Source organism: Typopeltis vanoorti, chromosome 14, assembly GCF_054136105.1.
Source record: "Typopeltis vanoorti isolate ZY-2024b chromosome 14, IOZ_Tvanoo_1.0, whole genome shotgun sequence".
Taxonomy (NCBI): Eukaryota; Metazoa; Arthropoda; class Arachnida; order Uropygi; family Thelyphonidae; genus Typopeltis; species Typopeltis vanoorti.
Window position 1 is genome coordinate 79133283 of NC_143562.1, and position 27749 is coordinate 79161031.

Here is a 27749-nt window from a genome sequence, read left to right on the forward strand (position 1 = left end):
CACATTCTTAGACAGCATCCAAGTGTGACCCCTTGTTTCCCCCCCTACTCTTTTTGGTTGCAGATCACAGAAATTGAAAAATTTCTGTGATCTGCAACCAAACATCCTCAATCTATCCTCACAGGGAACATTTCATAGACCTGTCACCTTGTCACTCACAGGTGACCAAATCTGTGCACAATAATCAGCATGTGACAATCATAGCCTTAAAGAGGGATAACCTCCCTTTCTTAGGATTACTTAGATGCTGAAGACATTGAGCTATTTTGCCAACTCTTGCAATGTCTTCTGAATTTGAAATCTATCCCCCCCCCAGATTCCTTGCCTCAATTTCCTTTAAACTAGTACCATCAATATGATACAAAGTATGTAATCTTTTCATCTCGAAATGCATTACCTTATATTTTACAACATTGAACCGAGAGCCTTTTTCCACACTGCCAATTTATTTAAATCATCTTGATAAGATAAATGTGATGTGGATATCATACAACTATTGTCCATCCTACTTTTACATCATCAAACTGAATATTTGCTATATTAGAGATATAGCAAATATTCTGCTATATAAATTAGTAGATTTATATAGATTAAAGAGTAGTGGTCCTAGTAGAGGGGCATTCACTTTTATTCCACTCCACCACACAACACCCTCTAATGTCTATCCATGTCATCATCTTCATATCCATTCCCATTTGCTCCAACTTACGTAAGTTTTCCCATGCAGTATTCTGTCAAATGCCTTTGCAAAGTCCAGCAGTATCATGGTATAGTCATTTCCTTTATCCAATTTACTGTCACCGTATTATAAAAGATGAATAAATTGAGATATACCTACCTTTTATAAAGCCATGCTGCCCACTATCAAGCATCATTCTTATCAACCCATTCCTGAATTTTACTTTTAACTTTTCCAAACAGTAACCACCACTCCAGAGATACTAACTGGTCTGTAATTTGCTACTTCTGTCTTGGAGCCACCTTTATGTAATAAAACTATCTTACCCTCTTTCTACTCCCTTGGAATGTGCCAGAGCTAAGACTAACATTAAACAACTTCAGAGGCACTGCCAGTTCACTTGTACATTCTTGTAGCACATGACTAGACATACCATCCTGGCTCACTACTGTATTTGCATTGATATTTTTCAATATACTGAGTATCTCTAGTTCATTACCTCAGTAACTGCAAAGTCACTACCTAGATGATATACCCCTGCAAAGTGATCACTTCATAACTGAAATATTTCTTCTGCAGTCACTTTCCAACCATCAGCACTGAGTCAAGTTATCTTACCATTATTTCACTACATATTAAAAAAAAAAATTTGAATTTACTTTGGCCTGCTTAGCTAATTTTGTCTCAATCTGATTTAGCCTTCTTTACCACATCAGTAATAATTCTTGAATTTGCTTTATATTGCTGATCAACTTTTTGTCTATATTCCTTCCATAATGCTTTTTTTTTTTGTGGCTCCTGTTTCATATTGCTAGTCATCCACTTAAGCCTTACTTGGTTTATCCTCCTGACCTTGGGTATATACTACTGCTTCCATGCCATGCACTGCTCCAAATTTTTCATAATTGCCAGCTTAGTTCCATATAAGCCTTTTAACTGAAATTTCTACACATTGAGCAACCTCCCAAGACAAGACTGCATGGTCACTTTCCCGAACTGCAGGTAAAGTTACTACAGCAGTTAGACCTTCTGATGTTATTACCAGATCAAACCCTTGGTATGCCTTCCATCACATGCTGTTTCAGGTAATTATCCCTTACTAACTGTATAAATTCCATTTATTTTCAAATGAGTCTTATTCCTTCCAATCTATATCACCATAGTTGAAGTCTCCCATGATAATTGCTCATCATGCACTCATTGTTCTAATTTGCTGATGCACGTTTTTCACATCCTCTGGACCCCAAATCTTTAGTTGCAACCAATAATATATTTTGTCCTACAATCTTCCTTGACTTCTATTTTGTTATGGTTCAGCTATCAATAATAACACCCCTCCTGTTCTATATTCTCTTGATAAAACTACCTGCTCGATTCTACCCCTGCCCAACCAGGCATCACTGATGCCAATAATTTTTGGTCAAGTTAAGTTGACCAATGCTAAAAAAACTCCTTTGTGATACTTCAGGCATTATATACATGCATTTTAACATCTCATTAGGCCCACAGTTACCCTTTCATACAATCTTTGCGTACCCATTCAGATTTGATACCTGGAAAACTACACACAGTTCTTCAATCATTCCTGCAATCTTATGGTTAGCTATTTCTGTACAGTCATTCCTACACTCACACTCATTTATCCCAGGAGTGGTTAAAAACGTGCTTGATTATCCTAATTTATCTAGTTTCACACTTCCCAACTCACAGGACACTCTTCCAAGTACCTAACTCTGCTTCGCCATTTCTTTCTCTTCTGTGCTTCTCTTATTGCTTGTTCTAGTTTAAGTGCAGAGATTCTTGATATTTGGTCAGTCCACATGGTGGGGGTTTTTCCTCTTTTTCTTTTCCCACACAGTTTACCCTGGATGATTACTTTTTCCAGGCAGTTGCCTTCCCTTCTACATGTGTCCAAAATATCGTAGTATTCTCTTTTCAATAATGTTTATCAGTCTTGTGTGGATATTCAGTTCTAGGATACTTTTATTTTTTTGCTATTCTATAAGTATATAATACCAGTCCTTAAATCCATCTCATACACCTACAAACTGAACACCATTCCTCCTGCGCAATATTCATTGACACATGGGCAATCGTGGCCCTTCAATTCTGTCCTAATCAAATAAGGTAGCAGACAATCTTTACTTTCTTATTCTTCATTTTTGCTTCTAAAAACTTTCATATCTTCTCTCATTGCATATTTCTCATCATTCAAATCATTTGTACCTGCCAAAACAATTAACTCATCTGCAAACTTCATCTTTAATAACATCCTTTATCTGTGAACCTGGAAAACATGCTTTTCTCATTTCTCATTAAGTATATACCCTTTTCAAATCCCCATATAATCCCATGTTTTTTCCCCAGTTTCTCACACCATTGCCGCACCCAAGGAGGGGGGGGGCAAGTATCCCTGGCTCCCCCAAAAGAAAAAGGGAAAAAAAAACACTAGAAAAATTTCCAAAAATATTTTATTAATTAAAATTATTTTTTTAAAATTTATGTTGTGTCTTCTATTTCTATGCTACTTATGAATTAGCGATCACATAAGGTGGGAATACCCTATAGCACTCGGGAATCCTGGCTGCTGTAAACGCAAAGCAAATGAAGTAGTGCTCGGGCACTACTTCGTTTGCCTGAGCCGGGACAAAGATTAAATCTTGAGTGCACCACTGTCTCTCACTTTCAAAATTTTCCCCATTCACTCCAGTACCACATGGCAGCCATTTCTCCAGTTGCTCAAGCTCCTATTTTGTCATGAAAGAGTCTGTCTAAGTATGCAATTTCTTTTAGCACTGGCATCTCATCCACATTACTTTCAACCACTTCAAACTCATTCTTATTTCATGCACTATCATTCACTGTTTCTGCTACACTCTCCATAACATTGACAATCCTGCCTTATATACATATCAGTCATTTCATTCTTTCACTCCAGAAGTCATTTCTTACTTGCTTATGAAAGATTTCCAACAATGATTCTCTTCATTCTCACTTTTGTACCACAAACCTTTCATTCTCAGCAACAAATACATTCTTTTTCTTTCTTTTTTCTCTCTTCCATCATCTATGTGGATGATGATGAGGCCGAATGAACTCTTTCCACTTCTGTCTGTCCAGAATTGTTCGGATTCTACCGGGACAGACAAGCCGACAGCAACACCAAATCCGAACAATTTGGTGTCGCTTGTTGTGATTTGGTTTTCAAGTCCTCTTTTATTTTGTCTATCTAATTCTGGGCCAATGGAAGGTGAAAGATCCTTTGGATCTTTCACCTTCCATCGTTGTATTCAGGGCTTTAGATGGTAGTCTTTCTGTTCCCATGGCCAAACCATCGCAGTCTTCTTTCTTGGATTTTGTCTATTATTGTTATTTCTTGTTTTAGTAGTTTCCTTATGTCTTCGTTATGCCTTAGTCGATCCAGCAGAGATACTACAAGTAATCTTCTTAGCCAACCCATTTCAGTCACTAATAATTTTTTCTCTTCAGCCTTTTTGAGATTCCAGCATTCACTTCCATAGAGAAGTATTGGGAGGACCATTGTTTCATAGATTCTTACTTTTGTTACTTGTTTGATGTCTCCTGACTTCCATATTTTATTAAGTCATCCAAAAGTTTGGGATGCTTGACTGATTCTTCTGTTTATATCTTTTATAATTTCACCATTGTACTCAATAACTCCTCCAAAGTAGGTAAAGTTTTCTACCTGCTCTAGATTCTTACCATCAATTTCAATTTTCAGATTGGTGCTTCTTTTTTTTCTATATGCATAATTTTTGTTTTGTCTATATTTATGTTTAATCCAGATTTTATACACTCCTTTATTTTATCAGAAATTCGCTGTAGATTTTCTTCTGTGCTTGCAAGTAATGCAATGTCGTCTGCAAATTTTACATTTGTCACATTTTTCCCATATTTTAATTCCAGAGTCTTCATTGTTTAAGGCCTTATTGGTTGCTTCTTCCAGTGTAAGATTGAACAGGTCTGGTGATAGATTGCATCCCTGTCTTACTCCGCTCTCTGTGTGGAACTAGTTGGTTAAAGTGTCCTCCATTCGTACTACACTTTCAGATTTCTCATACAGATTATTATTCTTATGGTTTTGTTGGGAATTCCAAATTCTTCCATAGTTCTCTTCTACAGATTGAATCAAATGCCTGACAAAAGTCAATGAAATTTATGTAGCAACTTTGGTTGTACTCTAGTGTCTTTTCTATTTGCTGTCTTAAGATGAATAGTTGATTAATTGTGCTTCGCCCTGGTGTGAAACCGGCTTGTTCTTCTCCTAGTGCCAGTTCTATATATGGCTTAATTTGTTTTTGGAGTACTTTCGTAAAATCCTTACTTGGAATACTGAGAAGGCTAATGCCTCTGTCATTATTGCATTCTGTTTTATCTCCTTTTTTGTATATAGGAGTTATGACTGATTTGGTCCAATCAGTAGGCACTGCTTCGTTTTTGTAGATCCTTTCAAATAATGTTTTTAATGGTTCCAAAAGTTGTCCCTTTCCTGCTTTTAAGAATTCTGCATGTATTTGATCAATGCCAAGTGCTTTCCTAGTTTTGAGTTTTTCTATACTGTGTACTATTATTTCCTTGGTAAAGATATTTGTTTCCTCTTCCATTTCAGTGGCTGGAATCTTAATATCCTGGGAAGTGTTTTTATTATATAAATCTTTGAAGTATTCTTCCCACCTGACCATTCTTTTTGTTCTACTTTCAATTAGTTGTCCCTCTTTGTTTTTGATCATTATAATTTTTGTTGTCCATGTCTTACTAATTTGGTCTATTTGTTTATATAATCCATGAAGGTTGTTTTCTTTTGATAGCTTTTCTGCCATTTTGCATTTTTCTTCTAACCAGTTATTCTTGTCTCTTTAACTAGTTTTCTAATTTCTCTGGTTAATCTATTATATTCATTTCTGTTATAGTTCTGTTTTAGTTTCATGCTTTTCCTTCGATTGCTTAACCTTTTTACTCCATTCAAGATCCAATCCTTTTTACTTTCTTTCTGTGTAACCTATTGTTTTTTCTGTCGAATTTAATATTATTTCCTTTAATTTGCACCAATGTTCTTCGAGGTTTATATTCTGTTTTGGTAGTTCCTTCAGGTTTTTATCTAGTTGATATTTTCTTAGAATATTGTTGTCTCGTAGTTTTTTTTACATTCAGTCTCCTTTTGACTCTAAAAGTGCTTCCAGATTTTAACTTTATTCTTAGTTTGCTAATACTAGCTTATGGTGTGATCCACAATCTGCAGAGAAAGATCTGCAGTTTAGGATACTTGATTTCCATCTTTGGTTTACAATAATATAGTCTATCATATTCTTGGTTTGTCTGTCTGGTGATATCCATATCCATTTTCTTTGGGGTTTTGGATGTTTAAAGAGCATGTTGGTTATTGTTAGTCTATTATTTGAGCAGAAGTTTTTAGCAGTCTTTCGCCACGTTCATTGCTTTCTCCATACCCGAACTTTCCAATTACTCTTGGCCAGGTATCCCAGTCTTTGCCTACTTTTGCGTTTAAGTCCCCCATTATAATTAGGAGATCTTGACTTGATGTCTGCTGTACTGTTTTTTGCAAATCTATATAGAACTCCTCAATGTCTTCTGATCTCGAAGTTGGCAAGTATACTTGAATAATAGTTAGTGAGATTGATATTTTAAATCTTGCTTTAATTATCCTAGGTGAGATAGGATTGTAGGACAATAGAGTTTTGAACTTTTGGTTTTAATATAAGTGCTACTCCTTGGTGTTTGTTGTCCTCCCTGCCTGAAGTTAAGATTTTGTACTGTCCACGGTGGAATTCTCCTTTTCCAGTCCATCTGGTTTCGCAGAGTCCAATCACTTCCCATTAGTAGTTATCTAATTCATGCAGTAGTATTTCCAATGCTCCTTCCCGGCGAGTTCTTACATTCCATGTTCCTATGCTTATGTTTTTCCTGTCTATTTGGTGATGTTTTGTTCCAATAGCATATTTTTCGCCTTCACTATTTTGATTCCTTAATAGTGGACACAACCCTTGTTTGACCGGGTGACTGTCGAGCCAGCATGAATCTTTAGGTTGGTTAGAGTTCATTCGGTTTCAATGGTTAAGTTTTCGTGAAGTGTCAACCACCACCACTCCTTGACCTGAATTCAGCCGCTTTTTTTAGTGGATAGTGAAAACTACAGTTTGATAAGGAGTCACCCCCTTATCCTCGAGTTGCTCTAATAGCACTGGGGGGGGGGGGGGAAGCAAGAAGTAAGAGTAGAGGGAAAGAAGAGCAGAAGACCAGTCTCCAGATATGATATACCACCAAGTGTATACTGTATGAAGTAAGATCAGGTCTAGCTTGGGTATCTCGGGTTTGCCATGCCTGTATTCACCAATATGAGCCCCTGAGAAAGTGAATGGATATCATTCAACAAATACATTAAACAAGATATACTGCACTAAATTCTGCATGTGGATGTCATTCAACATATCTTGGTCGCATTTTTGTTTGCATCAATGCTATAATGTAGAATGCTTTTGAAATATCACCCTCTTATGATATTAGATATGCAAAAAATTATTTTGAATGCATTTAGAATGAGGTAGAATTAAGGTGGCTTATTTTTCTCAGTTCTTCACGGATGATAGAGCATGTGTGAAGTGAAAAAAACACTAATATTGCTGTGAGAGAAGTGAAGTAGTGTTTTGGCTAGGAGGATATTTATGAAGTCTTTAATAAAGGAAAACATCAATTATAATGTTACAATGATGACATTACAACTGTTGGTGAGGAGAGGAAAGATAGGGCAGGTTGAGTTTCTAATTACTGTGAAAAAAAATCAAGTCTTTTATAGGGAGGAAAAAATGTTCTGAACCTTCAAGGTGATAAAAGGGCAATAGAAAGTGAAGACTGATTTACTTTGACTTTCAGAGAAAACCGGCAACTAAAATTGCAAGCGTTTTGCCATTCTTTAAAAGAACCGATGTAGTGTTTGAATTAAGGGTTTCATATCCCGAAGTTTTATTTCCAGAGAGCTGGAAATAAAAAAAAAAAAAATTCAATGGCAGTCAACCACGATTAAATAGATTGATAGCAAGATGTTAAAAAAAAAATATTTTGCATCCATTTGTAATGAGACAGAAGCTTCACTTGTTTCTTTATATATAGACTGTGGTGAGTATTTTTGGAACTCTGGGAAGGACTGTTCCAAAGAACAGAGGAGTAGCAAATAAGGGCAAAGATGATAAACTGGTTGGATGAGTTTGGAGTTCAACTAATATGGATAGTGAATGGCAGCTACTGGTTCACTGAAGCAATACTCAAGGAAATACCCATCAAAGAACATATCCGTAGCACATGCACTGAAGTCTGATTTTAGCTATTGTCATATACAAGCTAAAAATAGCTTGGATTGCTTTAAAACAATTGTTGAAGCAGCAAGTTTTGGATAAATATTCTGGATTTTGAATGGAGCAGGCAATAATAGCACTTTTCCCCAACAAGAATAATTTCTTTTCTTAGATCAGAGTAGTCACAAGAAAAGTGGAAACTAATATAACCATGAATACAGGCTAAAGGTCATTCCTGGCACTGTTATAATACAACAGGATATGAGGCTGAGAAGGATGACCTATAGAGACATGGATATTATGGTCAGACTTGCCCTAGAGGAGAGCTAGCATCAGTACTGTAATACTAAAACTGTAGTATTACAGTACTGTAATACTAAATTTGAGCAGACGTTTAGCAGTCTTTCGCCACGTTCATTGCTTTCTCCATACCTGAACTTTCCGATTACTCTTGTCCAGGTATCCCAGTCTTTGCCTACTTTTGCGTTTAAGTCCCCCGTTACAATTAGGGCTTGACTTGATGTCTGCTGTACTGCTTTTTGCAAATCTATATAGAACACCTCAATATCTTCTTCTGATGTCGAACTTGGAGAGTATACTTGAATAATAGTTAGTGATCCGATTGATGTTTTAAATCTTGCTTTAATTATCCTAGATGAGATAGGATAATATGCAGTACTGTATTTGAAGGGAGAATAGTTAAGAAAAGACCCAAGATGTTAAGAGAATGAAATATTATATGGAATTTTGATGAGATGAAACAGCACTGGGAAAGAAATATTTAATTCTTACCATATTTTGTCTTAGTTACAGAGACATTGTTAGGAAGTTCAATGAGCTTATAGCACACACAAAGTGAAACATGTGGATGAATGATTAGATTCCTGACTAGATGAGACACCTGTCAGCAGCCTAGGATGTAAACAGATCTCGAAGTTTAGCATTTCCCATATTTTGTGAAGTTTTATACAACCATATTTATTTATACTAGGCTGATTTTTAAGAGCAGCAGCAGATTCTAAAAGCAGTCTTTCTCTCTAAATTTACTACAATGGCACATGGTCTTCAACTGATTCTGTCAGCCAAATCCAAAGCATAGTTTAAGGCCCAATTGACCATATTCAGAACCGCAGATGAATTTATTCCTCCATTCGCATGGTAGCCGATCTTCCTATTTGTCCATAGTAGACCAACTTGCAAGAATTATACATACCTAGAACAAAAGGGAGATTGTCTTTAGTAAAGCAGATAAGGGTAGCTAGTTTTAAGTGATGCTCTCAAGTTGTGCAAGATTGCATTTTTTTAAGATTCTGGCCATGTATTCTCATGTGCCTTGGACATAAGGAATGGTGACAGCATTAATCTTTCTGTAAGGTCATTTACTGTGGGAACTATAGCTATTTGATAGATGTGTGATATATGCAAGAGAAGCCTCATTAACATACTGTTTATCTAGAATTCTAGTGGGTCGAATCGTATATTAAATCATAACTGATATGCAGAACAGTTCAGCTGTTTGTTTTTTCTCCAATCAACTTGGCAAGTAAAGTTGAAGAGAAGCTAGTCTGAATTGTGGACATTGAAATTACCAAGAAAGATTCCCACTGTTAAGGTAATTACACTGTATAACTGACTTCCAGAGATAGGCAGCAGGAAAAGTTGGTGAAGTGATTCAAGTTGGGATAACAGTGAAAGCAGTAAATGAAGGCAGAGTGATGTAAAGAAATCTTGAGCCAAAGTGGATCATATAAAGAGAATTCCAGGTTTAATAATCTTTGGCATGAGAGACGCAACAATAGTACTAGTCCTGCTATTCTTATAAAAAGCATCATGGAAAATGCAACAAAGAAAGCTTGAGGTGAGTTCAGTGATAAATAGTGTATCAGGTTTGGATGTTTTGGTGGTGGAAATCACTATAAGTATATAATGGCTCCCCCATTATATACTTATAGTATATAATGGGAGAGCCATTTCCAAGAAATTTTATTTCTTGGAATTGAGATGGGATTTTGTGTTTGTGTGCATGTTTAATTTTCTGTATTTTTTTGTAGCATCTATTATCATCAATTTTTTTTTTTTGACTGCGATTTTTTTCCCAGTTTATCATGGTGAGTAAAATAATGGCAAAATTAAACAGCAGGGACATGCAGTAGGGATGAAGGACTGCATCATCACTCCATACATGGAGTAGCCAGACTTCAAGCATTGCCTTTAGGTTTCTCTGGTACTACTATGGATAGCTTGCAGAAACCACTTTACAGCCTGTACCCCTGAAATGAAGGTACTGGCTCTAGTTAACCACCATACCAGCCATTTACATGGATGACAAATGTCCATTAAAGTCAATATATCCTTTGGATATTATAGAAATAATATGGATACAAAGCATACATACTATCTATGGGGCCATTCGGGTAGTTAAAATTTTAGAATGTGGAGAGTATGAATAGAGAGGCCTTCAACTACATTAACGAAGGGAGAAGATAGAAATCTGACAAAATACAAAATCTGATAAATAGGTGTTAGTTTCTATATGGAGAATTAAAATGAATCCAAGCTAAAGAAGCCTAAAAAGCACTTAACATTCACACCAGGCAGTGGAAAAATTGTACTGTTGAATATCTGCATGGTTGCAATAATACAACAGCATACACACAAAGCAGATGTTGGATGCAACAAATTGTGCTTTCCACAAAAAAACAGCTATGTAGAAGGGCAAATAATTTTTGCTTTCAAGTTATAACTGATAAGAAATTCCATATTTGAGATTGCATGAATTTTATTGCCTAGTACAAGATCACTGCTCTGTTTGGTATAGATTGGAAGTGGCATGAGAGTTCCATGTTTAGTCTGCAGAGGAGTACTCCCGTGCCAGGTAAAAAAAAAAATTCTCAGCCCACCCACTTTAATGTAAGATTGATTTTCAACTTAAGTCAAAAATTGGATTTTTAAATTTCGAAAAAAGGTGTGTGGATAATTATTTCTATCTGCATTAATCAGATATGAATAATTTTAAACATGTGACTGACATCTGAAGAAAGGCTAAGAATGAATATACAAGTTTGTTACAATAATATAGTTGGTGCAATAAATTACTATGATTAAATAAATAAATTACACGATAACCACAGTGATTAATTTTAATTAAATGAAAGTACAGATATTTCATACTAAAATTAATAGTACATCAGTGTAGACAACAAGCAATTCAGAGGAATGGAATACAAAGTACATAACAGTCGATGAATCACCAATGAAAAACGTGTGTGCTAGAAATTAATATTAATAAAGGATATTATTAAAATCATTCTCAAAACAATTTTTTTGATGGTTACATAAAGAATCTCCCAAACTTTTTGGGGGAGAGAGAGAGAGAATAGTCTCGATTCAGATTTGGACAATGTGAAAGGGCTTCGCAACTTTCTTTGAAAAGGCATCCATATTTAAACCTGAATCTATGGAGAAGACTAGGTTTATCCCACTAGATAGTGTTTAGTGTCAATACTATGTTGTGCCAGATCAGACTTAATTTCATGCATCCCATCTCCCTTTTTTCCTCTTTTACCTTGTGGTGTCAAGGGTTTTATTAATCATAGGACCTCAAACCATTCACAGGAAAAGGTGGTCAGTCCTATGTCCCAGCTTCCCGTATTTCCCGGGAACAACCATATTTTAGCTAATTTTTTTCTATCATCCCGGCTCCCGTATTGATCTTCAAATACTTCCGTATTTTACATAATCATTGTCGTTAATTTTTCAATGTATATTATAACCACCAAATACAATTTGACACTAATATCAATAGTTTGGAAAATTCTAATCAATACAATTCTGTTCCGGCCAACAAATATACATGGGTGTTCCAGCAAAGATGTTATATCATTGCGTTGATCTTGTAACCTTTGGCGCTATTCTAATAATCTATACCCATCCAGAATAATCAAATCGTTGGTAACGATATTTGATACACACTTCCAGATTTTGTTTCCTTTCTTGCATTCTTACTAGCCGTTGTCTGCATTCATTCTCAAAGTATTTTCAGTATCCTTGAACATCGAGTGCCATAGTACATTTTCGTGATGGATGGCGATGGTGAAACGGAAAGTAATAATGTAAAAAGGCAACCAAAAAAAGAAATCTAATATTTGTGTGTTTATCTGAAGAAATAGGAAGAACAGTACTTGTGGCTAAAACCCATGCAATCCAACATTCACAAAGTTAATTGTATATAATGTAAATGTGACTTCAGTATCACCCATGAAGGTGATAATGACTGCAAGCAACACGTTCCATAGTATATTTTTGTGATAGATAGTGAAGGTTTTCCTTATTTTCATGTTCAAAAGTTGGTCACAATGCTACATGATTTCATTAGTCTAGTGATTGATAACTAATTTAAATGTAATTTTAAATTAGTCAACATGCCAACAGTTAATTATGCCATAATTAATACTTGTTAATTTAATGTATTAACTTTAAAAAAAATTGGAAAGGTATTTACGAGTAAATTTGTTGGGACCAGGCTCTCGTCTTATAAAAAAAGAATTTACCAGGTCGCGGCCTCACAACTGATAACCACTGGACTACACTTTCGGTTCGGACATTTGAGCGGGGGAGGAAGGAAGTTGCCCAAACAGATCATAGATTTAAGTATAAGAAAAAGTGAAGGGTGACCAACTCTCCTGTATCTCCCGGGAACTCCCGTGATGGTATCCCTTATTTTCATGTTCAAAAGTTGGTCACCCACCTATGTCCATAATGTTGAGTTCTCAAGGCCGGTTTGCCTGCTTTGTGGGATGAAAAATCCCAGGATAAACTGGGGAAAAAACCCTACTGTCCATGCCCAAGATTGGCTAACTTGGCTATGGCTGAGGAAGATCCTTCAGCTCCTGATGTCACTAACGGGAATCAAACTCAGGACACTCCTTCCCCAGGCACATGATTGTGAAGCACACAGCCACTAGGCTAACCGTGTGGTTTCATGTATTCAATATAATATTGATGTTCATTAATTTTTTCCACAGAATGGCCCGTTTGTCCAAAGCATGTTAGATTACATTCACATGGTATCTGGTAAATGCAAGTTAATGATAGAGGTGTCAGTTTGTCTTATGTAGATGGCAACAGGTGAGAAATTGTTGATCAGAAAATGTGGGAATGAAATACTTCTTCAAAATTCTGCCAATCGGTTCCGAGATGCCAGAAATAAGGGATTGGAATCCTGCGGCCTGTTGAAGAATCCTAAGGTGTTGGAATATAAGAGTCAATTATCTGCTGGATGTCATTAGGGCTATAACCACCAATATTTTGATAGTGAAAAATTCTTGTAAGCTTGAGGGAGAGGAGCATGCTTTATGTGCTCTATTAATGAAAGACTTGATAACACCAAATTTTTTGAGGTGTGATGAGCAGACTTTTGATGAATGTATCTGCCAGTAAAGGTAGTTTTCAATAAACAGTGGTTGATAAATTACCAGGTGCTGTGCATGTAAGAAGGATGTCCAAGTGAGGATTAGGGATGAATGGATGAGAACAAGGTGTCTTCCAGACTGTTCAAAAAATAGTTTACCCAAAAGGTGGAGGATAAAGGGCTACCGATACCTTCAACTTGTTCATAGATCTTGTTTTTCCAGCTTAAATATCCTGAATGTATAACAAATGCAACAATCTTTGCAATATCAGGAGGATAATTATCATACAGTAAATTAAGTGTCAGATAATGGAATATTGGTAAAGAGGGAAACAATATCAAAGCTGACTAATAAGTCCGACTCTTGTATTTGAAGATTCTTCAAGAAAATGTAGAATTTTTGATGAAAGATCTGGATTGTCCAGTATGGGCAGTTAATAAACATGACAAATTTAGCAATTCTATAAGTGAGAGAATCAATACAATTCATAATGGGCCTTACTGGATACCCTTTATGAATTTCTGGGAGGCCATCTCTTTGGTTTCATTATGTTGATGTCTATTTTGATGGCTGCATTCTGAAGAGGAACTTACTACATTCATATAACAGATCAAAAGCCTTCACCCATGCATTCAGTTCACCATGGAAAAAGCAAAATGCCAGTAGTTTACCATTCTTGGGCATCCTTCCACAAATACTAGTTGATAAATTACCAGCCTCTGGTAATTTATCAACTAGTATTTGCCAGTAAAGGTGTTTATCAAAAATCTACCTTTACTGGCAGATACATTCAAAAGTCTGCTCATCACACCTCTCAAAAAATTGGTGTCATCAAGTCTTTCATCAATAGAGCACAAAGCGTGCTCCTCTCCCTCAAGCTTATAACAAGAAACTTTTCACTATCAAAACGTTAATGGAATTTAATGGTTACAACCCTAATCAAATCCAGCAGATAATTGACTCGTGTTCCAACACCTCAGGATTCTTCGGACTAAGAGGTTCCAATCCCTTATATTTCTGGCATCGTGGAACCGATTGGCAGAATTTTGAAGTATCATCTTATTCCCACATATTTTCCGATCAAAACTTCTCACCTGTTGCCCTCTACAAAAAACAAACTGACACCTCTATCATTAGCTGGCATTTACCAGATACAGTGAATGTAAATCAAACATACTTTGGACAAACAGGCTATTCTGTGGAAAAAAGAATTAATGAACATCAATATTATATCGAATACATGAAATCTCTCAAAAGTCTGGTCTGGCACAACATAATATTGACACTAAACACAACTAGCTATGAAAGGTAGTATGAACTAGTTAAAAAAAATAACTTAAAAACAAATGATCCAGATTTCAGTAACAGTTGGATTTGAATGTGTTATTAGGATTAAGCTAAAACCAACTGAAGCTACAATAACAGTCTGATTTGATTGCTGATATTCACCTACTTTGGACAAAAAAAAAAAAACTTTCTAGAGAAAAAATCCTACCTCTGAGACTGGTAATTCATCTTCAGTTGAAGATTCTTCACAACTTATAGGGAATTCAAATCCAGGTCTTTCCAATAAAAGAATCTTATTCAGCTTTAACCCCTAACCAGCCATGAAGTCTATAGATGTCCAGCTAAATCTGGATACAATTTTGTAACACCTGTTGAATAACATGGATAAGAAGTGCAATTTGGTCTCACTATTTCATCCACCTCAGCTGGTAGGGAGGTGGAGACCTTTTTTATGCAACTCCTGTTCAGAAAAGTTAGAAATCTATAATACATTAAGTACCACAGGCAGCATAAGAATTTTTTTTTTATGCATTATATATTTTAAAGCCCTGCTCTAAGGAATAAAGAAGAAACCAATTACATATTTGGTTTAATCCTTTATCCAAGAGTAAGAAAACAAAGTTGACACCTGAAATATTTTCAGGACTGAGGCAGCTCGTGGTAAAGGTGGTATAAGTTCTGATCACTTGCCTTAGTATCCCATATGTGCAAAGCACATATCCTTATGGGTATATATAATGCTATGTATTATGGAAAGGATCACCACCCAGACCAGTTTCGACCTTTGAGGTCTTGTCAGTGGGAGCTAGACTCAGAGGTGATGATACTAAGGTGGAAGTAATGTAAAAGTAATATCACCATATACCAGTTGCCAAAAGGTGTCAACACCTTATTAAAATTCTCTAGATTAGAGATAGTTGATGGATGTATACCACCTTTACCATGAGTTGCCCCAGTCCTGAAAATATTTCAATGGCAAATTTTGTTTGCTTACACTTGGAAAAAGGATTAAACCAAATATGTAACTGGTAGCACAGCCAAGTGAAAAAACTTCCATCGAATAAAGATGAAACTTTATATTTTAAGAAGTTACACCAACCAAACTGGCAAAAACTATTTCAACCATGCAATGGTTTTATGGATGCACTTCATTTCAGCTACTAGTGTGCAACATAGACTTAAACATTTAATATTTTAATGTTTTGAATAAGAATAACCTTACTTAAAAGTTGCTATTTTCAATGGTTACTGGCATCAAAATATGAATGTTGATTATCATAAGCAGCCAATAAAGAAATATACTGATGGATCAGTATCAAAGATTCATATTTTGATGCCAGTAACCATTGAAAATAGCAGCTTTTAAGTAAGGTTATTCTTATTCAAAACATTAAAATATTAAATGTTTAAGTCTATTGTTGCACACTAGTAGTTGAAATGAAGTGCATCCGTAAAACCATTGCATGGTTGAAATAGTTTTTGCCAGTTTGGTTGGTGTAACTTCTTAAAATATAAAGTTTCATCTTTATTCGATGGAAGTTTTTTTCACTTGGCTGTGCTACCAGTTACATATTTGGTTTAATCCTTTTTCCAAGTGTAAGCAAACAAAATTTGCCATTGAAATATTTTCAGGACTGGGACAACTCATGGTAAAGGAGGTATACATCCATCAAGTTGTATGGATGGAGGGATCTTATATTCTACTCTATAATAAAGTTTTATTTATAAATGAAATATTAACCTGGCATAGATTTAGACTTATTTAAAATGTTTAACAAATATTAAAGAATCAAGCTAACTTTCATAAAACTTAGTCTTACAGATTTAATACATATACTTACTGCATGCTTTTTGATTTCGGAACAACCAGGAACAGAAATGGAAACTTTATTTTTGATATCTCCTAGTTTATCTCTTTGAATTTTGGGATTGTTTTTAACTGGGAGGAAGGCTGTTGAATAGTCCTTTCAAAAGATAAAAATTAAAGTTACAACAAATATTAAAAAATATATAGTTCAAAGTCATTTCTAAGATAAAAAAGCCAAAGATGTATTAAAAACTTTAAAACTTAAGAAATAACATCATCAAATTCCTGCCATGTACCCTCAAGGGGTGTACAGGATATGATAGTACTATATGAAAAAAAATTACATCGTTACTAACTTCCTATCTACAATTTTCCTCCAAATCAGTGTTACTTGTCAAGACTCCAACATTATCAGAGCTTATATTTCTATTGTCTAAGGCACTTTGTACCATATCAATCCACCTATATCTTGGTCTTCCTCTGGGTCGTTTTCCTGCCAACCTGGCAGAGAACACTTGTTTTGCTAATCTTTCTTCACCCATTCTGTTTAAGTGACCATACCACCTGAGATTAGCACTGTTAGCACATTCCTGGATGCTGACAATGTCAAGTTCTTTCCTAATATCCTCATTTTTAATATGATATTGCCATTGATACCATCTGTTCACTCCTATAATCTTTCTCAAGACTCTCATATCTGCAGTCTCTAGTCTTTGGTCAAGTGTTTTACTTCTGACCCAACTCTCAGATCCATAAGTTAAGACTGGTTTGAACACTGTCTTGTATACAGCTAATTTAGTGTTCTGACTAATTTCTCTTTTATTCCATATGAATTTATTCAATTGACTTCCCACCATACCAGCTTTGCTGATTCTGTTGTCTATTCCTATATTTAATTTAACATTTCACTAAAAATCGTGCTTAAGTAGCCGAAATGTTTTACTTGTTCCACAGGTTCTCCATTCACAACACAGTTGACATTTTCAATGATTCTGCCTATTTTCATTGTCTTTGGCTTTTTAATGCTGACCTTCATACCATATCTATTACAACAGTTATTCAATTTAGTGAGAGAATCTTGCAAACTTGTAGCAGATTTATTTAGAAGTATAACATCATCCACATAAAGCAAAGAGCTGACATTAACATCTCCAATTTTGATATCATGTTTAATACCACTTTCCTTCATAATGTGATCCATATAGATAATGAATAACAGAGGGGATAATGTACATCCTTGTCTCACACCAGATTTAACATTAAACCATCTTGTAATTCCTTCAAATTCTAACTACTGACTTACAACTCAAAGACTAAGTATTGCTTGACATAATGCCACACTGACACCATATAACTGTAGCATATTGAATAGCTTTTCTCTTGGCACCTTGTCATATGCCTTTTCCAAATCGACAAAACTTAAATACAGATCTTTGTTATATTCCCATGCTTTCTCAACTATTTGTCGTAAAGTGAAGATCTGATCCTGACAGCCTCTATTTGGCCTGAATCCAACTTGTTCTTCACCAAGCTTTTCTTTCACAATTCTTCTCAACTGTTTCTCAAGTATACTTGCATAGATCTTGCCAGGAACACTCAGTAGGGAAATACCTCTGCAATTCTCACATTCAGTTTTATTTCCCTTTTTATATACGGGTACTATGAGAGCTCTATTCCAATCATCGGGAATTCGTCCCTCTGTCCAGGCTTTCTGAACTATGCAGTGCAGCCACTGCAAGACTTTTATACCACCATACTTAAGCATTTCTAGTCAAATATCATCTACTCCTGCTGCCTTTCCACATTTCAAGCCTTTGATGGCTTTTTCTACTTCAAGTATGGATATGTATTCCTGACTGCATGCCTATTCAGTGTTATTTTACCACTGTGCTGTCATCACTGCTTGTTTCATTTAGCAGTTTTTCAAAGTAATTACTCCATACTTCAAGGATATCTTTTTCTACCGTTTTCATGTCACCTTTATCATCTCTAACTCCTTTTACAGCACGCACTCTTTCCTCAATTCTTAAGCTTCTTCGACAACCTCCAGAATATTTTGCCACCTTCTTGATATTTTCTATATTCTTGCCAAAGTCCTCCCATGACTTTTCTTTAGCTAGTTTTACACAGTGTTTAGCTTTCTTACATTTGTCTATGTATTCTCTAAGAGCACAAGCTGACTTATTTGTGAGGAACTTTTGATATGCTTTCTTCTTTTCCTTCACTGCCTCTTTAATTTCCTGTGTCCACCATGGAGTTCTAATTTTTCTATCCTTGCAGACAACTTCACCACATGCCTCTCTAACTGAATCAATCAGGGCTTTCTTCAAGGCTTGCCACTGCATCTCCAAGGTTTGATTCCTGTTCTCAAACTGTTTCATTTTTTCTTCAATAGACTTTGTGTATTTTAGTCTACAGTTCACATCCAAAAGCTGTTCAACTTTTATTCGCTTCAAAACTTTCTTACATGTTATTCTTTTCAATATGAAATGCAATTTTATCCTGCTCAAGACTAAATATCCTTATCCTGCTCAAGACTAAATAGTGATCACTTCCAATTTCAAATCTTCTGTACACTCTGGTGTCCCACCAGGGAGAAAACATCACTATCAACAATAACATAGTCAATGAGACTTTTCTTATTCCTAGCCTCTCCTCTCCATGTGAATTTGTGCACATTTTTATGTTGGAACATGGTATTAGTAATAACCAGTCCGTGTCCTAAGCAGAAATCCAACAGATATTTGCCATTATTAGCTTTGCTCTTTTCTCCAAATTTTCCCAAAATATTTTTGTATGTCTCACAATCATATCCTACTCTGCTATTTAGATCCCCACCAAGGACCAACTTTTCCCTTTTTCATTGTGTCAGTTGCTTTTTCTAAAGCCTCAAAAAATTCCTCCACTTCTACCTTAGTGGAACCGTCTGTGGGACCATAGGCACAAATAAGTCTCATTGTCCAGTTCCCCATTCTATTTGCCCACATTACTCTACTTGAGACTGATTGCCATTCAAGAAGATTAGCCTTGTATTTTGTGTTGAATACTATGGCTACTCCTTTTCCTTGATTGTCATTGCCTGAATAAAACATTTTGTATTTATTGCTCAGAAAGATCTCACCGGTTTTTGTCTTTTTTGTTTCAGTCACCCCTATTATGTCGATCTGGTACTGATCTAATTCCTCAGCTAGCTCCATTTCTTTGCCATTCAGGCTTCTTATGTTGATAGTACCAATCTTTAACTCTGGTGATGTTGAGTTGGGGTGTGTTTTCAGATTTGTTCCAGTAGCTGACTTTTCACTATTCATCCTGGTTCCCTGGAGAAAACAACGGGGGCCTTATTTAACCGGGCGACGACCCAGCCAGCATGAAATTTTGTCATGTTGTACCATCATTTTTTTTATTTTGGTTAAACCAATAAGAATACGATTTGGTCAGCTAAATCCCAAATTGCCAGCCCATCCTCGTTCGTTCAGTATCCAAGTAGATACTGAACAGGGTGCATAATGAGAAGGCAAGAACTGGACATATGGTAGAAGCCCTGGTCAGTTCTCCACATTCCTTTAAAGGCTATGTGGAGGTCTCCTCTCAGTTATACAGCTTTGACCCTTAAGAAATAACATTTGATACAGAATTAAAAGGTTCACTGCAAGAACACTTGTTCAGTATCACTATAAATTTAGGTAACTATATCAGTTATATGCAACATGTAGTATACAGGAGACTGTCTATATTAAAGATCCTTAATTTCAAGATATTAAGCCATCTGATGTTCATTGAATGCTGCCTTTGAGTTAAGTCATGTGGTCCAAAGAATTTAGAGGAAAACTGGCTCACATTCAGGGCCATTGTAATTTTTTTTTTTTTTATGGCTTCCACCCATGAAAGATTTATTTGTAAACTGTAATACTTCTGTACGATGGGTGAGCTGGAGTTTGTTTTTGTTTTGAATGATTTTATATATGTTTTGCATTTTTATTAACTTTTTACCTAGTCCAAAAACTCTGCCCTTCCAGATCAAGCTTTTCATGCTACTTGAGGCCTCCAATAAGCAGGTTGGTCTTACACCAGGTGAGTCATCTCCCACAAAATGGTAGTCAAACATCCATGGTTGCAGCAGGATTCAAACCTAAGGCAAGGCAAGTAATGTGAAGTCATTAGTTTCTATATACAAGTTGCCCAGTCCTGAAAATACTTCGAGCACAAACTTTGTTTGCTTATACTTGGATCAAGAATTACAGCAAGAATACAATTTCTTGGCATCTTTAATTTATAATATAACCAAATGGAAAACTTCCAAACCTCTATTGCTAATCCAGAGTATTTTAATAATGTGTGACACCTTTTGGCTACTCTTATATGGATATAAGAGTTCTGCATTACTTCAACCTTGGTATCCCTTCTGGATCTGGCTCCCACTGAAGAGACCTCGATAAAGGTCAATTTGTGCAGCCAATGAAGCCAGCTCAATTTTTCTTTAACATCATTCCCACACACAAGAATGCAAGGCATATATAACAAACAGATACTTCATAAGAAAGTTTCTTTTGTAAAGAGCTGCAAATTATAGCTAAGAAATACACTGGCATAGAAAACGTAAGACCAAACTATTTCTAAAGATTAGAACTAAATTCAGTCAAATCAGCTTGTAGTAGTTTATATAACTGATGACTTTGAGCAGAAAGTGGGTACACATTCAAAATTTCAAATTGCACACAAAGGGGCCACATGGTAGTGTTCAACAGGATAAAAGGCTACATGCACTAAGCAAATTATGTTTCAAGGAAGCTCTTTTCGTGAAGGAAAGCAGTTTCAAACTTTAATGTCTTGTAATGTGTCAAAGACAGATGATTCCACCTGGGGAAGAATTATCAGAAAGCCTGAAGGCCACAGAATTAATGATACTGCCATAGTTTGGAATTTCACAAAGTGCTGTAACCAGCGTATGGTCATCATTTCAAACCAATGCAATGTGTTCTAGATGTTTGCTAAGAGGCCACTCTTGCTCTACCATGGAGCATGAATGAGCATGGTTATAACAGCAAAATGTAATCGACGCACAATGGCAGGTCAGCTTGCAAGTTGGTTCCATTCAAGCACAGGAACACTTATCTCAAACTGTTGCAAGATGTCTGCAACAAGTAGGCCCATACAGCTGAAGGTCTGTAGTATACACTTTATCCACAGCATAATATAGCATGCTTTTAGTGCTGTTGTATCCATGAAAATTGAACATGACACCAATGAGCTAATGTTCTCTTCACAGATTAGTTATTTCAGTCTTTCCTCTGATTCTAGATGAAACTGAATCTGGCATGAAAGTGGTACTACTTACCAGCATGAGAATGTCTTAAAGGACAGATATAGCAGTGTCGGGGTCACAGTTAGGAAGGCATTATGCATAATGGATGCACCAGCTATAAGAGTGCTGGAAAAAGCAACTGACTGGTGAACAATATTGCAATGAAGTTCTTCAACATCATGTTCGATTGTTCCATGATGCTCTACATGAAGAATTCATTTTTATGGATGACTGCCAACACCACATCGTACAAGAACAATGGAGATACTTTTTGGAGACAGATGATATTAATCAAAATGAGTGGCAAGCATGCTCTCCAGATTTCAACCCCATAGAACACATTTGGGAGACTCATTTCATAATTCCATTCTTCTCTCAAACATGCCATACATCCACAAACTGTACTCCCTTCTCTTCACACAGCTCCGCTAACATACCATTCATGATTCCAGCTTTCCGTCTCAACTCATCCTTGTCATACCTCGGTAATACACTGATAACCTTTCCTATTTACTCATGTCTAATGCCTGACTTATCCTGTTCATTCTCCCTCCTAAATAGCAGACCTTATAGATTTCCTTATTATCTAATTCTGTAACTATGGAATCTCCATATACTGTTAACCTGGAGTCACGAGTCACCTCTTTTTTTCTTTCCTTCTTTTGCATGCTTTCATTAGTTTCCACTAATGGTCTCATATCACTCTGCATATTCCTCATTTCATTTTTAAGAACTGTTTCATCAAATCTTGCAGTCCAACAATTTGACTGTCACTCCTGTAGCCTTGCAACCTCTCATTCTGCTGCACCATGCTTTGATTTCCTCATTCATACTTTCTTTTGCTCCCTCTATCACTAACTTTCACTTCTACATTATTGCATTTTTTCACTCCCTCAGTTTCACTAGCTTTTGTTTCATTTCTGTTTCTTTCATTTATGTTATCTTTTCAGTCTGTTTAACATTCATTGCCTCGTGGTGTAATATTATATCGCACTTACTACAAATCCATACCTTCCATTGTCTCCTGTCCATTCTCATCACAAACATCCCTTATACTCTGCCATGCATGCATATTACACTCCTGATATGTAATCAATTTCAAAAAGTATTTCGTTAATGCCACTTGATTTCTGCACTCTCCTAGTTGCACCAGTTGACGCCTGCATAGTTGCCCTCATTAGTACAGTCACTGTGTTTAATAAATCACACTTCGTTCTAAAAAATAGTACAACACTAAAATTCAAGAAATATTGCCAATTATTACTCAAAATACACTTCTTTTCCATAGCTCCTTATCAACACTATATACCTTATGGCCCTCTAGTGGCAAAATTCCAAATAACAGGTCCATTGTTAAGGTATATGCTGCTCCTAATATGCAAAATTTAAAAAACTACCTCACTCAAAATCCATACTATCCACACAGCATATTGTACCTCCAACTGACTATCTTTTATCCTCTATGACTATCTATTCCTAATTCTCCACTCTCCAAGAGGGAAAAAAAAAGTTCCCACTAACCATACTCAATTTCCAAGTATAAGCTCTACTCTAGTCATAGTGCTAAAATATTTCTCCTGCATCAATGCAATAAAACCTAGTAACTCAAGTGTAATTTTGTTTACGAGATACTTGTGCCATGAGAGGTTTCTTTAAATTAATACACACATAGAATAAGTTATTTATCATACGATGGTAAAATACAAAATACGACAAGAAACATACCAATGTAACAGATGTATGACAACTAAGTCACATAAGTTTTACAAAGCAAAAGAGTAAGTAATACTATTTATTTAAGGCCATAAATGGCTTAAATAATATAACTTATTGTTTTTTTCGTACTAATTTAAAAAATGAAATTAATTTTTTTTGACACCTGTCAACTAAGTTTATATCCAAAAACCTCTAATCTATTCAAATTGGTAACATTCCACAGATTACTCACCACTTTGACCTCCTTTGGATTCCCTCCACTAATTTCTCATTCTAAAGAAACACAAGTGACCACACACTTGAGCACAGTAATCCTGATGTGTCAGCATCAAAACCTCATGCAAATAATTCTTTAACTCAAAGAATTATTAACGTTTGCTTTTTAGTGCATTATTCAATATGAGCTCTACTCTGGCCACCTTAATAATATGCCTACCAAGTTTCAAATATCTGCCCAATATTCCCAAATCCCTAGTTTCATTAATTTCCTGGAATACAATTCCAGGAACTGTGTTCTAAATTCTTTCAGTCTGCCCATTTGCCTTCATATCTATATATCACCAAGTCATGTTCATCCCAATTTGTGCAGCATTCCATGTGGTATCCTGTCAAATGCCTTTGCAAAATCCAGCAGTATCATTCCTTTTATTCAACTCAGCTGTTGATGTTATACAAAGTTATGAAATTCTATTCTTGAGAGACACTTGCGACATGAAATTAAAAATTATCAACACGTTAGCACAAGAATATTTTAATATTTGCAAAATATTTCAGTCTGAAATTAACAGACTACCATCAGTGGCTTGATAGGAACAGTTTTTACAAGGTGGAACATAAACAATTGATCATTCAAAAGATGAGCTGCATGATCTTACATTGCTAAGCACTAAAGTGAGGTAAATTTCAGAATGATGAATAAATTACAGGTATCAATTCACAACTTCATACAATAATCTTAATTTATAAATTCAATAAATGATAACATTAGGCTAATGTAAGAATGTGACGATCTCAATTGAAAAAAAAAAAAAAAAAAAAAAAAAATTTAGTGTGTTATCCAGATTAAACTTTCCCATATTTTTTTGACAAGGTGGGCAATCATTTTGATTCAAGTTTGGGCACTGGATTAAACTGAGATGACAAGAATGGGTCACTTTGATTTCATCATTTATTACTTTAAGCATGAAGCCCTTTGAAGAAATGGAGTAGCATTCCTATTTAGAAAAGAATACAGAAATTACATTTTGGGTTACTCTGTCACAATGCAGCATGACAGAATAATCCTAAAGCAGAATAAAAGCACAGTCAATGAATATTACTCATACAAGTGTATGCACTCGCTATAAATGCAAGCAAGGTGAAGAATTTTACAGTAGATTGCAACAAGTAATATACAGTATTGATAAAACATTTTCTCTTTATATTAGGTGATTAGAATGCAGAAGTAGGAGAAAGAACTAGGCATCACTGGAAAAATTTTTTAGAATTGAGAAATGAAGCAGGAGAAAGGATGTTGGAGTTGTGCCCAGAACTATTTCTTTATTGCAAACACTTTCAACAACAAACAATTGTACACATGGACTTCACCATAGGTGAATACAGAAATCAGATAAATTATATTGCTGCCAACAGAAGATGGAGAAGTGCTATCCAAGCAGCAAAAACACTACCTGGTGCTGACCAGAACAGATCGTGAATTACTGATAGCTGAAATTAAGGACTAAGAAAAAGAACGGGCCGCAGAAGACTAAAGCAACAAGAAAGATTGTAAATAACCATCGGAAGAACTTTAGAGAAACAAGGGTTTGACAGTGCAGGATTTCCAAAGACAGGTTAGGACACATAAGGAAAAAAAGATGCAGGGAAACTGAAGAATACAACATTACAGATAGAACAAGAGATCTGCTTAGAAAGATCAATAAAGTGGTCAAAGTTTATTGCTAGATTAGAAGTTGTAAAAAGTAATTCAAGAAAAGGTTTGATGGAAGAAGCAGGGGAAAAAAGGATGTAGAGTATGTAGAAGATTTGAAAAGAAAGAATTTGAGGATCCAATGATAATGAAAAGCAAAGTAATATCAGCAATGGAACAGCTACCAAAAGGAAAAGCTCCTGGAGCTGATGGTGTGTCAGTGGAATTGAGCAGCTGGGGATGGAATAGTGAATATTATTATTATTGCACCATCCATGGAGTTGGCAACCTCATCATGAGAGTTCATTCAACTGACAACATATCATAGAGAATCTTAACATTTTAACACTCCTTGCATTAACACATTCTAGAAATGCATTCTATCCACTGAAATTCTCCATGTAAAAAAATCTACTCCTTGCACCCTTCCTCACCACGCTCTGATATAACTTCTGATAACATCCTCTAACTTAGATGTCTATCACCTCTTTTCCTCCTATCCACCAAACTCTAATCTAGATTTCTTTAACCTCTCTCCATAGCCAGCATTCCAAAGTACTGATATTGCTTAGTCACTCATCTCTGGATGCTCTCCAATGTTTCCACATGACACTGAAAACCAGGTGACCAAATTTGAGCACAACAGTCCAAGTGTAGTCAGACCAGTACTTTATACAGTGCCACAAACATTTATCATAGCAGCACTATGATAAATATTTGTGGCACTGTATAAAGTACTGGTCATTCCCATCATTCCCAAACCTCATTCACTTCCAGCAGTATAGCACTGTCAATATAGTACATAGCCTTATTTCTGCACTCCAAAATGCAAAACCTTGCACTTAATATTAAAACTACAACCCCACTTTGTTCAAGTCTATTCAAATCTTCCTACTAACATCAGCAATGCTACTTAAATTCTCCCAATTTTACTGAAGATCCCAGTCAGTCCATATGATATATCATTTACAAACAAGTTAAACAGCAGTCACAAGAACAGAACCCTAGGGCACACCACTGGTTACCCTCCTTTTTTGAGACACTGCTCAATTATACATAACTTGCTGGTATGATTAAAAGAGACAATCTCTGATCCATCTAACCAATATATTATCTTTTCCCATCCTCTGCAGCTTGTACACCAACTTATGCAGTAATCTATCAAATGCTTATGCAAAGTCCAAGAATATACCTATATGACTCCCTTATCTAAACACTCATTACCCTATCATAAAATGCAAGTAAACAGGACCTATTCTTTACAAATCCATGCTAAACATAATAAAGAATGCCATGTCCATCAACCCAATCCTGTATTATATATATACCTAACCAATCCAATCACAACAGTCTTGTACATGCTCCATAGCATTTTCTTTTCCAATGAAGCTTGATTTTTCTGTTCATCCATTTCACTCCAACTATTTACCTTCGGTATGCAGTCATACATTTCTTGTGAGATACTGCCTTGTGAATTTCCATGCACTTTCAACATCTTTTCTGCTCAGCTCATCTACCCATCATGCTGACCGACTACAGCTTCCTATAATCACCCGCTTCATACTTCGCATAAATCCATTTTTGGCAGCAACCTTTTCTTGTTTCACTACTTCCTAAACAAGCATCTCATGATCACTCACCAACTAGCAGCAGTGTCCAAACCTCATTAACTACATCTAGTGACATTTTCAAATCTAAAACATTAAAGCCTCTAATTGCTTCAGTTACATGCTGCTCAAGATATTTCTCTCAAACTCTCTCCTTGTTCCCATACACTATCTCCTCCATTTATTATATATTCCTGTAATTAAATTTATCACAATCACCTTTTTTTACAACCAATTTGCCTAAACAATCAGTATTTTCTATATTTCCTGACCTATAACCATTTTATTAGATATACTAGCCTGTTAATTTCAACTTCACAGATTCAAAATCTTTGTATGCACTATCAATTTCCACATTTTTGGACAATTCTCCTGCAATCATTAATAGCACTCCCCTTGTTTTCACATTTCTTTCCTTCCAGAAAATTAAATAATCCTTCCATTTCTATTCCCAACATCACATCCTCCCTGGACAACCAGATAGTTTGAATAAGTTTCACTTATTCCAATTATCTCTGGGCATACTAAATCAATGCAACAAAGTCAGCTCTCTCGTTTTGAATACTCCTTACATTTGTGTACAAATGTAACAATCCCCATGTTTGAGGCCATTCTACCAGCACCAACATTCTCTATTCTAGTTGCTATACCACACCTCTTCAGTTTGACCACTCCCATTTCCCCTGATACTACCTTCGATTTC

The 27749-nt window shown here is 35.7% G+C and overlaps 1 protein-coding gene across 1 annotated transcript in view; it reads right to left on the reverse strand.

Moving 5' to 3' along the window:
• CycB (Cyclin B) overlaps nt 1-27428 on the reverse strand; it is a 118546-nt gene extending 91118 nt beyond the window's left edge. Inside the window, exons 1-3 of the mRNA XM_090403479.1 lie at nt 27347-27428; nt 23763-23797; nt 16547-16669 (exon numbers count right to left, since the gene is read on the reverse strand). Of these exons, the coding sequence (XP_090259605.1) occupies nt 16547-16669; nt 23763-23797; nt 27347-27428 (240 nt within the window). The remainder of the gene's footprint in view (nt 1-16546; nt 16670-23762; nt 23798-27346) is intronic.
• Nucleotides 27429-27749: the final 321 nt, after the last annotated feature.